This window comes from Melospiza georgiana, chromosome Z, assembly GCF_028018845.1.
Source record: "Melospiza georgiana isolate bMelGeo1 chromosome Z, bMelGeo1.pri, whole genome shotgun sequence".
Classification (NCBI taxonomy): domain Eukaryota; kingdom Metazoa; phylum Chordata; class Aves; order Passeriformes; family Passerellidae; genus Melospiza; species Melospiza georgiana.
In genome coordinates this window covers 24306897-24322872 of record NC_080465.1, presented here as the reverse complement: position 1 = coordinate 24322872, position 15976 = coordinate 24306897, and the positions used below count along the sequence as shown (strand labels likewise).

Genomic DNA, 15976 nt, shown 5'->3' with positions numbered 1-15976 from the left:
AAGAGAAGAATAATCAGGAATTGTCAGTTACCTGTCTCAAGTTCTTGAACAAGGGCATTTTGGGCTGTACAGAATATTAACAAAATTTAAATATATCCCATGCAATATGCAAGTTTCACTGAAGATAGAAATTTCAGAGTATTCAGAAAATCATAACATTTGGACTCAGTTTATGTATGGGCATATATTGGCATTGACAGATAGAACATGGGGCTATATTACTGTGTTTATACCCAATTAAGTTAGGCAAATTTAATGAACAAGCTGTATTCACACTTTGCTTTGGTAATTAGCCACCAGTTGATATCACTATGATAAAGTTTACCTTGCTAATCAACAGTCACGTTTCGGACTTCTCTTACTTTCCATGAAGCCCTTCACACTAACAGTTATCATTAAAGAGAATTTATACTGAGAAGTCTCAGAATTACCAGTTTCTGTATGTGGCCTTCCTTAACATTTGTAATTGAAGACACTAAAATGAGAAAGATTCCCCTTTTGCCATGTTTCATGTTGTTTTGTCAATTGCTGAGTTTACAACAATTTTAGTAAGTTAGAGGATGTTTTGCCAGTTTATTCACACTTAGATAAAGACCATTTTGTGCTCAAAACCAACCTTCTGATGTCCCACTGAGAGACTGGATGGCCAGCCAGGGATACTTTTTCCATGGAAGCTGATCACGTTTCCTGCAGTGCAAGGAGGGCAGTTGGAAGAGCACAGCTGTCAGGTACCCTCAGATGGCTGTGTACCAGCTGAAGGCTGAGCAGGGCAGTCCCACCGCACTCTCTCCCTCCCCACCCCCACAGGGCGACTGACACTCCATCTTTCCCATTTCACATCCCGAGGGGAAGCAGGCTAAAGTTGGGCAAGCAGGGTGAGGGCACTGCATGAGGAGGCCACCTACACCACAGTTACTGCAACTGAGCAGCTCAGAGTCAGCAGCTGTAGCCAATAATGGGGCTTTGCATGTACCACCCACACTCTTGCAGTTTGTACCTTTAATGGGTATGCGAAAGATATTCCAAGTATAAGATGGAAAAACAGCAACTTCAGCTCGGGAAGATCGGTCATCAACCAAAATTAATGCCCCTGTGTTGGACAATGATGATGAACATAATAGAAAAGCATGTGGTAGGTTAGATTTGGTTTTGAACAAAAGCCAAATTATTTATTTCTTTCTTCAAATGAAGCATAACACTAAGGTATAAAGGGAGTATAAATAACATCTGATTGTGCTCCTAAGCTCCATGCTATAACTTTCTTGCAATGACATCCTTCAACAAATTAACTACATCATTACTGTTAAGTATTAATTGCACAAAACAGATACACAAAATATATAATGAGCTAGAAAGAGGACAACATTCTTCCATTATGACAAACAATTCTAACAAGAAATGGAAAAAAACCCAATAGATCTAGGCTTACATTGATGGCAACACTGAGAGTTTTAAGTCCTCTCCTTGAACACATTACATGTGATAAATAATATGCAAAATATTTAAAGAATTTTATTGTTGCTTACAGAAGATACTTAGCAAGCAAGGAGACAGTAGCCATAACTGCCTCATGTTTCATATCCCCATCATTCAATGCAAATTTTTACATTTCATGCAATAATCCTGAGCTTATTTTCAGTAACATTGAAATGTCATCTATGTTAATTACCAAATACATACAGAGCCCAGCTATGGGGTCTATTGTATTATTAAGGCATGAAAAAAGAATAGCAGTTTATCAACTCTGAATGCCACAAATACAGCACAGCAGTTAGAAGGCTCAAAAAAGCTCAGAAAGTACCAGTGATTTCTGTGCGAAGGTCCTCCCAGAACACAACTGAATCATCAGTTCCTGAAAAGGCACAGAATCAAGTCCTGTCCTCACTGACATCAGGGAGTTCTGCCATTGCCTTGACTGCTGGACCAAGCTTCAGAGCTATCAGGAGTGACTCGGACTCCTCTTCATATCCCCAAAAAATTGACAAACTTCCTCTCACTCAAGTCAAGTATTAATTTAAAAAAACAATACCTACATATTGTTTTGTTAATTAGTATTTTAAGCCTATGGAAAGGTTCAATTCATTATACAGTATGGCAATTAATAAAAAGCCTTTTCAGAAAAAGCTTATTTGTTAGTCTGATTTATTAGTACGTTAAAAGAAGGGGGAAGTATCATGAAAAGAACCTCTACAAGTTTATGCACTGTTTATGAATTAATTTTAGTTTTAAAATGAAAGATTTTGGTAAGCCGAACCAAGGATATGTGATACAATTCTAGACTCCATGGTTCAATGGCTCTTCTGAAAGACAAAGAGCACCACAGCCCTGTCCAGTCATCAAGTGAAGAACTCATCATCCGCATAAGTTGTAAGGGGCTAGCAGTGTCTAGATTGCACAGTTCTTCACACAGCCTCTATTTTACATCTCAGAAGCTCTTGCAAAATGCCCTTTAGCAAGCCAAGGTATTCCAGTTCAGTTAATTAAGCCATTGAAACCAGGGACAAATTGCTGGCAAGACTTACTTCATGCATAATTGCATTATGTCCCATTCTGGGAACGAAAATAGCAGATGATCTTTAACTCTGCAACTGCTATTGCCTAGCCTTTGTGTAACTATTTACCTAGCTGAGCTCAGAGTTTACAAATCCAGTAGCCTTATACTTCATGTACAGGTGGCCCATGGTCTGCCAGGGACAGAATGCTGGTATGCAAGAGGGGTTGACTTTCCATGCCTGCACCCCTTGCAGATGCAAGCCACCCCTTGGCAGAGATGGTGCTGTCCAATTGTGTCACTGCAAGGCTCTGAAAACTTTGCAGATGCACAAATCTGATTTAACTAATTTCACTTAAAACACCAAGTTATAATATTGAAAAATTGTTTGTCACACTAAAACATTCAGGAAACTCATTACTGTCTCATTTGAGATTGAAGGAGAAAAAAAAAAGGTTGTTGATATTAGTTACTGGGTTACAATTTGCAGGGCTTTTGGTTAATTTCTACTAAGAAATAAGTTAAAGAAGGCTAAGGCTATAAATTGGTACTGTTTCATTTATAAATATTCACTTTACTTCTCTTCTAAAAAACATGTTAAGGAAAAAGGTGGCCAGAAGGATTACACGTGTTGTAAATTGTAATTTGGTTGTTAGGCTGCAAAAACCAAAAATGTAAGTGAAGCTGAGCACAGTGTAAGAAAAAACCCAGTTTTTTAATTAACAACTTATTTACAAGTTCATAAAATCAACTGAACTGGAGTAAATGTTCTATGTTTGTCACCAATATTTTATTGTAACTGGTAACTTGCACGCTTTGTAGTAGAACAAAAAGAAATTAAAGTCCACTATATACAGCCTTTGTACAGGCTACTTGACTATACTCAAGGCATAGTGATCATAGCACAACCTAGTCTTCATAATAATTTGTGCACAAAAAGACACCAATCAGACATTATGTGAACATTACAGTGAAATGACATCACAAGTCCAGTGAAAATTCAGCATCATACAAAACATATTGATCTACTGCAAATGACATCCTTTGAAACAATAAGCCTTTTTTCAGTAGTAAATTAACCAGAGTCTGATGCAGAGATTTGTGTAGTTATAAGTCTTTTAAGTGAAGCAACCTCTGCAGATAAGTTTGCTATGCCCTGCTTCAAATAGAGATTCTCTGACTCAGAGACATTGTAGATATTGTCTTTTATTTCAACAACTCCAGTTTTGCAACCACTCTGAATTTTAACGTTGAGTTCCTTCTGATGCCAGAGTTCTGGTTTAAGTGACCAGTCTTGGATATTAGTCACTTGAACCGAGAAAGGAGTGTGAGAAGAATGCACCAAGTTTTGCGCACCGTGTTTTTCAAGCTCAAAATGTCTTTTTGAGGACATGTCAATGGGTGACGACAACTTCTGCGTGGCATCATAGTCATTATCCATTGCTTCCACTTTAACTTGCATGGCTTTGGCTTTGATTCGAAGCTTGTGAGGCAAAGCTGAAGAATTCACTTCTGGAACTTTAACTGTTGCATGAACATTTTTATGTTCAACTGGGGAATGAATTGGACCCTTAGGAACCTGCTGTTCATCTTCTCCATCAGATGACTTTCCAACTACACCATCATCAGTTTCTGACGTTCTCGGGGAATTACTGGAGGACCTATTAACTTGCAAGAGAGGAGGAGAATGTGAGTACACATTAAAGGTAGCTCCCATGTAGTTTGGATATATGGATGCTTTATATGAACCTCTGTCATCTCTTGGTTCTCTCTCTAATTCCATGGGCTCCTGCTTTATAATCTGGAACTTATTTTCGGGACTTCTACAGTTGTTTTGTATACGATTTGGTTGGGTATGCTCTACAGTTGATGTTTCAGATACATCAGACATTGAACTTTGAGGAGAATGTTTAATGACAGAAATACAACTGCTACCAACTATAGATGGTTCATGTTCATCTACAAATGAGTTAATATTTGATTTGGAACTCTGATAATCTTGAAAATACACAGTTGTTGAGCTACTGAGTTTCTGTATCTCTTGGGCATAGGCCGCAGAACTAATTAAACCAAACTTTAACTTCAATGAAAGCAGCTCTGCCTTCAAAGTGGCATTCTCTTCTCCCAGTGCAATTAGTTTGTTCTCTAAGACAAGGTCATTCAGTCGTCGCTTTTCACGAGATCTTTTGGCAGCTTCATTATTTTTCCGCCTTTTCTCCCAATACATAGCATCTTTCTTTTCATCTGGAATGAATTCTCGCTTTCTCCGGCAAGCTGAAGATTTGCTCTTTCCACTACTTGCTTCAGTAAGTAGTATATCTTCATTTGTAGACAATTCTTCAGATACTTCTGCTAAGGTCGACTTAAGTACCATGATTTTGTCCACATTGCCACTTGTGTCAACAGGTCCGTGTTCCTTTTTAAGGGTCTGCATTTTTCTCAGCTGCATCAGAAACAATTTGTAGAAGATCTACAATAAGCAACAGAGCAAGCTATCTCCTCAGTACTTCTCACTCCACAACTTGATAAATAAAGAAATTTTAAATCCACACACATTCTTCCTTTTCTTTCATAATCTCAGACAAAAGTCTGTCTAGAACCAATTTTCTTAGCAGATTCAAAGGGAATCTTCTTAAAAGCCTGAAATAAATAGAGAATTTTATTACTATTTAGGAATTTCTGGATCAAAACACACAGAAATAGCTATTGACAAATATTTTATACAAGAATTTAGTTCATTAAACCTGCTGTGATATGAACACAGCTCAACACTGAAACTACTGATATTCTAAATTTCATGACACCTAGAGGTAGCAGATTTGTTTCCAAAACAAATATTATATGATCCAAGGAAGAACCAATTAAAAAACATTTGAATTTTGGCCCTACAGTAATGCTGTCACAGAATCTTCCATGACATCACTGGCCAAACTAAAACCTTACAACACTTTAAACTGCAGGACATGAAGCATGATGATGAGCAGCATTGCAAAGTATCCTGCTCCACATTAAAGCATCTCTTCTGAAAACAGCTGTGGTGCATGACTTAGAAATGCTATATATTTGGGTCCTTCAAGGATTAAAAATAATATAAGCTGATTTAGAGAAGAAGGATTGCTTTCTATTGTGTTAAAGTACCACCATTATCCATCATCCAATGCTTATCTATAATGCATTTAATTGCTGCTTTTGAATCCTATAAATATATACATATATTTATAAGTGTTTGTATCCATCATATTAATTCTAACTAGCAAGTTCACACTCAGAATTTGGGAAAGTAATTAACTAAAATTTTTTAAATTATATAATTTTTTAGTATCTTACAAAGAAAATGTTAAAATCCATATTGAAAAATACATTTAATTAAAAATTTGCATTTGACAAATAGTTGTAAAGTGTCAAAGTTAAGTTTAATACCATTGAGGCGTGCACACCTCCAGGAAACAGTATTCACATTGAAGTAAAAGTTTAGACCCAGAAGTGTTACCGTTAACAAATAAAAATTAGCTGAACCTTTAGCTTCAGACATTTTAATCATTAAACTTGAACTTAAGAGTTTATATTGGCCTTTGTCTTATTTAGTGCCTTTTAACACAAAAATGCTAAGATCACTTGGTCTTGATCTTATACACAGCTTCTTAGTATATAATTTTCTACAGTCAATCATGTTCCTGGTGAAAAGAATGTAGTATGCCAAGTGCTTTTGTAGAACTGGCTATCAAGTCAGCAATCATTCTTGTCTGTATGACCAGAAAACAAACAAAAAAATTAAATACTCAGCCACTTCAGATTAATGTCTCTATTTACTGGGAATGTTTTTACAATGACTGATGAAACTAATTGTAACATTATCAGTCAAGAAAGTTATAAAAGAGTTAATTAATTTTATTCTGCCAGTTTTTCTTGTCTTTTCCAGAAGGCAAAGTGGAATGAGTGATGCAGTAACAGTTAAGCAGGGTCATAAAGACTAAGGTTTCAAGTTGGGTTCCGTTCCATCAAACCATGCCAATTCTTCTGTCATGAAAAAAATTAACACATTTAATAGAACAACTAAGTAGAACTTACTAAAATCCATGGTTAATTACTGACATGTAACTATTTGTCTTTGATAATACAGCCCTAATGAAAAAACGAGTTAGACACCTACCACACCAAAGACATAATCTAATAATTTAATGCAAAAGCAGCACCACAAATTGTCATGTTTGAAAAGAAGAAATGTACCTCTAGTACACAAACAGTTACATAGCTAGACCCTGATCCAAAATTTCAAGTGGAGTCAAAAGGGAGCTTTCTATCAGGACTGAAGGAGCTGGATCAGGTTTAAAAATAAAAATGAACCCTACAGCAAAGCAACATCTGTTTCTCCAAATCTTCAGTACAGTTTGATTTGCTGAAGTAGGTGTATAGACATTTTGTCCACTTCACTGATTCAGGGAATCAATTATTTAATTAATATGTATATAATTTTAAACGTAGTGTAACTCAACACTTCAAAAAATCATTGCTGAAACTTTAAAACAACAAAAAAAGAGAGAAGACAAGGCCACTTGACCTTTTGTCACATTTGTAGAATATTCAGCCTCTGTAGCATCATTTTACACTAACAGAATACTGGGATTTAATTTCATTATCCTGTAGAACTGGGACTGCTAGAGTCTCCACTACTATCACTGTATTCATCTGCACCAGTAGCACACACATTCCACGGCATGCAGCAGGAAATTGTAGCATGTAATCAATACCTATGAAATCATTACTTGTCTCTTACTATATATTTCAGCCAACTCTCACCTAAGCAGAGTGCTCAAAGCAACTTTTGTGAAATTTCATGCCCTTATCAGTCCACATCTCTTACTGAATATGACAATACCAGAGAGCTACACTCAAGTAAAAATATTTGTTCTCCCAGAAAACACACACTAATATGCATGTCATCATTATTATTACCACACACACACACACATATACATATATATATACGTGCCATAGAGCCTGAAAAGTCTACACTTACTTGAAATGGTAGCATAAGCAAGGAAGTACTTATAGAATCACTGGATATTTTAGGAGAACAAAACCATACCTACACCGATTAAATACTTTTTTTCTTCACCTGTAATATTCCCATCTTTTATTTCCATGGGATATAAAAGCAATGTTTAGTCTTGAACAAGACTGTACCAGGGTAAGAATTTGGACCGTGTCTATCAGTATGGTCTCCAGCTCAAAGCTGTTCCACTTCAGTGTTTGTCCAACACTATGGTCTATGAAAAATACTAATAATGGTAATAATAATTAGCAAAACAGTTTCTGGATTGTGGGTTGTTTTTTCCCTAAGTAAATGTAGACTAATGACATAGTTCATCAATATGACCATATTGACAGATAAAAACTCAACTGCATGTCCAAATATCCTCCTGCAAGCCTAAGACTGGCACTGAGCTGAACTTAGCCCAACCAGCTGCAGAGTTCACGTCCCTTGTTCCACAGGACATCTGCAGACTGTGCACTGGAATGGCTCAATCTGCTCACTGTAGCACTGTTAACTCCTGTGTTGGCCAGTCTCCCTCCTGTACACATTGTTCCTGGCACAAACAGACAGAATGTAAGTAGCATGCAATCCACAGCAAATATTAAGCATGTATCAAAACAACCATGTTTTTGCATGCAATATTCAACTTTGCTCCTCTCTGCCAGAGTCCATCAGTAAAGCTGTCAAGACAGACATGTAACCCACTGACACAGTCATACGGGTTTGCTATTTATGCAGTCACACCTAATGCCATGACTTTTGTCAATAAACCAAACAACGAAAGATCTTTAACTCCTTCTGTATTTCTTGAGCACTTTTATTATGGTGACTGGAACTGTGGTTTTACTAACAGGAGTCAAAACCCTTGTTTAATAATACTTCTTCATGTGGATCGGCCCAATGCTGAAATCTGTAAACAAATTAAATTCCATCTGATGATAATGGCAACATGCCTTCCATGGAACCAGCCATTTCCCTTCACTTCACTTACATTTTATAATTCCATTGGAAAACATGAGTATTTAAACATAAATTAATGAACTGTAATGATTCCTCTGACTACATTTCAAATTCCAATATTTTCCCTTATGATTAATTTTTCAATTGCTTTATCACTCCCTCATAAAGTGTTATAAAACCAACATTTGGTTGGTTGATGTTAATGGCATTGAGTGCCAATTCTACAATGTAATAACACTCGACCCTATTAACTTAATTACAAAGCCAGTTTTGCTCCCCCAGCAATTTTGCCATTGACTTCAGCAGAAGCAGAATACAATCACAGCTCCAAGTATTAATGAGACTGTTGTATAGGACTCATGCTATTGAAGCAAAAAATTATGCATGCAGAAACCACAAATATTATGGGACTCCAAAAAATTCTGAAGTGACAACATGGCACATTCAAGATCTGATCCTGAGGATTTACATATTCACACTGTAATAATGGAAAGGTCTCAAAGTTTGGAGGACAAGGCCACAAGCTTGCTCTCTTCTGTGTAATTTAGTTACATAAATAATTTCTGTTTTAGAGAATGTATGGGAGCCTCCTCATGTACCTAAGCTTCTCCATAGACTAACTGCATTCTTTCAATTATATTTAGCAAAATAACTCAAGCTATTTCCAAGCATAATTTTTCAAACATATCCTAGGATAAAATGACTGTTTACTTGTACAGCTCTAGCATTTCGATAGCGATTCTATCACACTAAATGAAATCCCATTTCTAGCATTGGATGCTAAAACACAATTCAGTTTTGTATCATTGTGTCTACAAAAGGAATATATATCAGTCCTTAAAAATGGAAGAAAATAACAGTTACGTATAGCTTCTTTTGTTCTAGGAAAATAAACATGCTTCTATCATCACCACCACTATATGGCACACTCTAGAAAAACAATTACGCTAGTCTTAATGTCCCTGCTTATTTTCAGTTGATGTTTTCCATGTTTTGCATAGGTATCTTTAATTATATTACGGCCACCCTTCTGCCCCAGTTTATCAATTTAGAAAATCTGGCTGCATACCAGGTAAACTACTACAGAAATTGTTCATAGATTCAAAAGTTACCAGTTTGCCATCCAAACTTTGGAAAATTGAAAGATATATCTTGCACTTTATCTTCAAAGTATTCAAAAACCAGATGCTATCTATCTCAATACTTTTATGAGGTATAGAAAAAATATCATTTTCATCACACACATGGGACAGGAAGGGGAGTTTAAGCTCAGGTAGTGCATGCACAGCCTCCCTAAACACTGCTGAAAAATTTTGGAGATACTCTACCTCTACTGCTTTCCACGGACAAAAATTATGCCATGAAACTCTGCACCTGTCATAATCCAGAAATCCAGGGTCTTTCCAATCTCCACTGAACTCCTCCTTGCCCATTACCTGTAACAGTTTGTGAGTTCACGTTCCTGTTAAAGAAAAGCTTTAATGTTGGATACACTGAAATAGTGATATCCCTGGGATAGATCTGTGGGCCAGAGGGTCTAGACAACGATGACCAAATGAAGTTAAAACTTTTCGAGAAAATCTAGGTGGCTGCATTTTATGCTATGATGGACAGGTTATCTGCAGTCACAAAGGGGAAGAGCATTTACAATAGGAACATTGCCACCAATTTCTGCTGTTACTTAGTAATACGCATGGGGACCACGAATATGTGACAACAGCATGAAGAAATACAGAAGTATTGCTCCTGTATGCAGTTTCCTTCTCCTTTATGGACATCCTAAGTGCTTAGTGCTTACTGTTTCAGGACCAGTGTGTAATTAGGTCAGTGGAACACTGATGATGATAACTTTGTACAAGATGACCCACTTTTGCTAAAATGTTGATCGTGTCATTGAAGGGAAAAAATTGAATATGCCCACAAAATATATTCCATCGGACACATCCAAAATCATTTATTATGACACTGTTCAATCAAATTTAAAGAAAAAGTAAATAAGATTATCATGGAACTTGAAATATTATTGCAAATTCATATTACCCAACTCCACATCGTACACAGAAAGCTGATGTCATATGTAATTTTCACAAAAGGCTTTCTTTGTTAGAAAAATTACTTAAGTTACAGTTTATCTTAAGAACTACAAATTAACTCATTAAAGTATGGCCTGCTTACCGAAGGTAAATTACAGAAATAAAATTTCTACTTGGAGAGCACAAAACATACATTAAGGGTAGCTGTTATTCAGAAAAGGCCAGTGAAGCTTAATAAATGCCAATTTGCCCCAAATTTTCTTTTATTTCTTTGTGAAGACAGTATGATTCTCCCAGATCTGTTCACCTTTCCCAAAACAAGCTATTTATTGCTCTGGTTCAAATGGTGAAAAACAAGATCTAAGAATATTACTGACAGCACCAGGTAAAAACTTAAAACTGAGGAGGAAATAAATATATCTTATTTATTATATAGCTGGGTAAATATTTAATTCCATATATATAATATATATATAGTATACACATGTAAATATGCAATTTAATAATACCATATCACTTTCCAGTATTTTAATAAAGCCTCAGTAGAAACAACTGTTACTGAAGTTATAATACTATGACAGTATGTTTCTCATTTCAATAGCTACTTGACAGCAGGAAGAACTAGACTGTGAAAAGCTATAACTTAATAGCAACCATCTTCTAGAAATACAATCTCAGGTTTCCCTTAGTTACAAACCATTTTTAAAAAAACCCATAAAATCAAATATTAATTATTCTGACAACAAATAGCTTTCTATTATTGAGTTGTGTTCTTAAAATGCCAACCATGGACCAGACCTTCAGCTGACCTAAATTTGTATGGCTCTATTTAAAGGCAGCAGAATTATGTCAATTAATCCCAGCTGATGCTCTAAACATGCATCTTGTTATATAACAACTGAAGTAAATATATAAAATAAATGCTAGCTGTAAACTGCTGTTATCTACCACTCACAGCAGACAGAGCAGAGAAATAGCAATCTTTAGAGCTCCAATTCTGTGAGATGGTCCAGGCCACTGCCCATGCTGAGCTTTATTTTCTTTGTTGGATTGCATTCCACTTGCAAAGAGAAGTCTTGCAGCACTGGCATCTATATTGTCAGCTATTGTGCAGACACCTCTATAGCAAAAACTGGTTAATTATTCAAATACTGCAGGACACACTGAAAATTACACCCAGGTGGAGCAACTCAAGAAAGGGGAAAAAGCCATATCTAAATAAGGCCTTTTTCCTAATAGAATATATATTTAATATATGTCACAAAATTCAATCTCATAGTATGCTATTTTGGACAGGATCAATTCAACAAGTGAATTAGGAAAAACCACAAGGTATCGAAGATGGCTTTAGACTTATTTCAGATCTACTTTATAATACAATTTTTTAATAGCACAGCTTTTACCACATTTTTAGCCAAGACTAAGTATTCCCTTGTTTACACAATCTTGTTTTTGACAGTCATGCTTATCACAAGTATTAACAGTTACATTATCTTGTAGCTACCAAAAAAATGTTTTCAAATACCATAAGGTAAGGCTTTAATACTGTAAAATACTAACACGGAAATCAATTGTCATTTTCTTTTAGATTGGACTGCAGGATTGGCCATCTATTTGCATTTTTTTTCTATTACACAGCCTAAGCACATTTATATCTCATAACTGGCTGTAATGATCATGGCAAGGTCACCTAGAAGAGTCAATTAAGCTGATGAGTCAGATACATTGCTTAACAGTGTGTAATAAGACTCAAACAGAGGATTTTATTGTTCATATTATTGCATCACAGTGATGTTATAACAGCAGTGAGATTGCCGTCTGGAAAAAAACTATTGCATAAGCCTAGTTTGCATAACTATTTGTTAAAATAAGTCAATTTGAAATGAGTTAAAGGTTTATTTTATTTAAGAGTTTTATTCCAAGATAAAGGACTGGAAAAAGGCAGCATGGTGCTGAGTTCTTTCTCAGACTCTCTTTTGACTCTATTGCAATAGACAGAATGTCTGTATGTTCTATACATTTCATCCAAAGCAAGGCAAATACTGTTCCTTCTTAAGGAAGGAGATAAGCTGTTTGGAGGTCATGTAAGTTCATACTGCCCATGGGAAGACTCTTAGCTTCTTGACACCTTCACATCAGTTTCTCAAAAACAAAAAATTCCCACCTCAAACCTCAAAACAAAAAGCAAAACAACCCCCACCAAAACAGCAGAAACTTGAGGCTTTGGATGCAAATTCAGGAAGCTGGATATTTTGAAAGCTAGTTAAGGGTCCTTTGGAGCACGATTTAAAAATATAAAGTAAATTAAAGTGGAAGCAGAATATTCTAAAGCTTATTAGCATTTTAACAGTCAAAGACATCTACAAAGTGAGAACTTTTGTAACAGCAACTGCTAGTACCAATGTTATTGACAATCCTTATTCAGTAGAACTTGAACTTGTCGGTTTAAATCAGGTTTTTGGGCCAAAACACCACATCCTTGTTCATTCGAGTTTCCCATCAAAGTCAACATTTTGATTGAATAAGGACCATAAAATCAATGCACATAGCAATATCTCAAGCAAGGCTCTGGATTTAATTAATTACTGAAGAGGGCAAAGATAACTCAAAGTAGGTTACATACACACTGGAGCAAACATAACGAAACTAAGTGCAATCATTCAAGTTACAAGGACAAGAACAAAAAAAAAAAAAAAAAAAAAAAGGGGGTTGTTTTTAACACCAACAGTAACTCCAAAAGAGCCTCACTGCCAAGGCTGTACTTGGCCTCGACAATCAAGTAGCAGAAAAGTTTATGCAGTTACCGAGAATATTACATTTTTACATACTTTGCTGCTACTTTATATAGCAGGTACAATGGACAGAAAGCTGTGGCTGGGGTACTCATTTGGGAGGTTTTTGGTCAGAAGCACGGTGATGTTAGTTTCACGTATTGGAGAACCGTTTTAGTAATTAAAAATGAAAAAAAAAAAAAATAAATATCACCTCATCTTGAAAGGCAAGTTTTCGTCAGCAACTTTCAAGATATGCTCCTATCGAGGACACAGCACAAGCTGGCCCAGAGTACAAAACATACAGCCACTGCGACGCCAAACTGACTTGGGAAAAAAAATACAGAATTGGGCAATGACTATTTTTTTTCCCCCTTTACGATGTTGTTGTCGTTCGTTACGTAAGAAACGACAGAAAACGCTCAGCTCGTGCCTACCTGCGCGGGCCTTTGTCTGGCGATCCCCGCCCGCGGGCGGCGGTGGCACCGCGGGGTGATGGGCAGCGGGGTGCGGCCCGAGCCGCGCAGGCACGGCGCCCACAGCGGGCCCCGCACCGCGCCCGCCACAAAGGCTGGGCCCGCGGTCCCCTACGTGACCGGCGGCGCATGGCCCCGGCCCGCTCGGCCCCGCGCTGCCCGCCCGCCGCCCCCCCGCCGCCGCCGCCGCCCCAGCCCAGAACAAAGGGCTGAGGGGGAGCGCCAGCGCCCCCAGTCCTCGCTCGCCCGCCGCCGCCGCGCCCCGTCGGCCGCCGGGGAAGGGAGGCAGCGGCGACCCCCGCCAGCCTCCGGGAGGAGAAGGCGGAGGGACTCGTCGGGCTCCGCGCAGCCGCTGCGCTCCACCGCCCATCGGGTCTGTCACACTGACCCACTAGCGGCGGCCGCCCCCGGAGCCCGGCTCCGCTGCCGCCCCGCGGGGGCCCGCGGCACCTGGCCCCCAGCCCGTCAAGGCACGGCCGGGACGGCTCTGCCTCTCCCCTCCAGCGCGGCTGAGATCTCCCGTAAACGCCTTTCTTCCTTAAATTAAGCCGTTCTTGTTTGGTTTGTTTTGGTCTGTGGTCTTGTTTGGTTCATTTTTTAAAAATTATTTTTCCTTTTTTTTTTTCCCCACTGAAAGCCCGTACCGGAGAGATGCCACGGCGTCTAGGCGAAACGCCTTCCCTCAAAAAAATAAATACAGCCTGATCTAAAACGCCTCCGAAGGCGTAGAGTTAAAAATCCGAGCAAATGCCTCGAACGTCTTACACACGCACGGCTCTGGAGAAAAGACCAGAAATAGCACATGAAGCCACAATTGCTAAAACGCGAAGGGGCTAAATATAGACCCAACACAAATCTCGTTTTAAGGCACCCGGCACGCAGCCGGCGAGCGCGCCTCGCCTCCCCACTTACCCAGTTGTCTACTTCCCTTAATAAACACACTTTAACAAAACCTGTTACAGTTACGGGTTTGGGGGGGGCTTTTTTTGGGGGGGCGAGATTGTCCTAGTTTCTTTGTAGGGAGATTATAAAATCGCATAATTAGCTCCCTCTTCCCAGCCCCGCTGCCAGCATATTTTGTGGTTACATAATGCAACATTTCCAGGAACTATTATGCGATCGGTCCCGCAGCGCCTAAAAAACAGCGACAAAAGTGACGGAAAGGGCTGGCTGAGACAAGCGCAGCCCCGGTCCCGGGCCGCTGCCATTGATCCCGACTGCCCGCAGGCAACATGCCGCTACGCCGCCCGAAGGAGGTCCGGCTCTGGCCGGCGGGCTCCGGCAGCAGCTCCCGGTGGTTTTGTGGCCGAGGCACGGCGGGCGCTGCCCGGGACCCAGCCCTCCGCCCCGCACGGCGTCCGCCGCGGCAGCTCCGCTCCCCACCGGCACATTATGCAACGCGGGAGAACCGCTCCGGCGGCGCTGCCCGGGGCTCGCTGCGAGGACACGCCGGGGGCAGCGCGGCACGCCAGCAACGAGCACGCCCCGAGAGCGAGAGCCGTCGGCCGGCATCTCCCGGGCTGCCTCCCGCGCCACCACCCCTCCTCCGAGCCGCCCGTCCCCGCGCAGAACGGGGCTGCCGACGGACCCTTCCCCGCCCGGCGGCGGCCGGAGCCGGCTGGGCTCCCCATAAGCAGCAGCCGACCCCCGCCCGAAGCTAGAGAGAAGCACCGGGCGGGCACCCCAACGCGCGCCTTCCCTCCTACCTGCAGCGCACCGCGGAGCGCAGAGCATTCCTCGCCCCGCGCCGGTCCTCGGGTTAGGCGGCGGAGCGGAGCGGGCGCGGTGCGGTGCCGCGCCGTGCGGGCGGCGGCGGAGCGGCGGGCGGGAGCGCGCGGCGGCGGCGCGGAGGGATGTGTGTTAGTAGGTCAGGGCTGCGCGGCGCGGCGCTCATAGCCCGCATGCCGGCCGCGCCGCGCTGTGACTGGCGGCCGCGACCGGCCAATCGGCGCCGAGCGCCGCCGGGAGCGGACCAATGGGAGCGCTGGGGGGCGGGGCGGGGCGGGGCGCGGGGCGGCGCGCGGTACAGTAGGTCTGTGTGCTGCGATTGCATAACCGCCGGGGGGGGGGCGGGGGGGCGGCGCGGGGGGTGCCCGCGCTTACGTAACCGGCGCGGCCGCAGCGCGCTGGGGGGCGCTCGCCCCGCGCAGCCTCCGCCCGCTGGGGCGCGGCGCCTCCGCTCGGCGCGGCGGGGCCCGAGCGCCGCCTCC

General features: G+C 40.8%; 1 protein-coding gene across 2 annotated transcripts; it reads right to left on the bottom strand.

Annotated features, from left to right (window-relative positions):
* Positions 1–1142: 1142 nt before the first annotated feature.
* On the bottom strand, positions 1143–15541 carry NFIL3 (nuclear factor, interleukin 3 regulated). Of its 2 annotated transcripts, none has more exons than XM_058044457.1 (2): positions 15473–15541; positions 1143–5131 (listed from the first exon to the last, which is right to left on the bottom strand). In XM_058044457.1, exon 2 carries the CDS (start codon positions 4938–4940, stop codon positions 3567–3569), a length of 1374 nt encoding a protein of 457 aa, XP_057900440.1. In that variant the 5' UTR covers positions 4941–5131; positions 15473–15541; the 3' UTR covers positions 1143–3566. The 2 variants fall into 2 exon arrangements, with proteins under 2 accessions (XP_057900440.1, XP_057900441.1); XM_058044458.1 differs by lacking the exon at positions 15473–15541 and adding an exon at positions 13728–13768.
* Between the last annotated feature and the right edge of the window lie 435 nt (positions 15542–15976).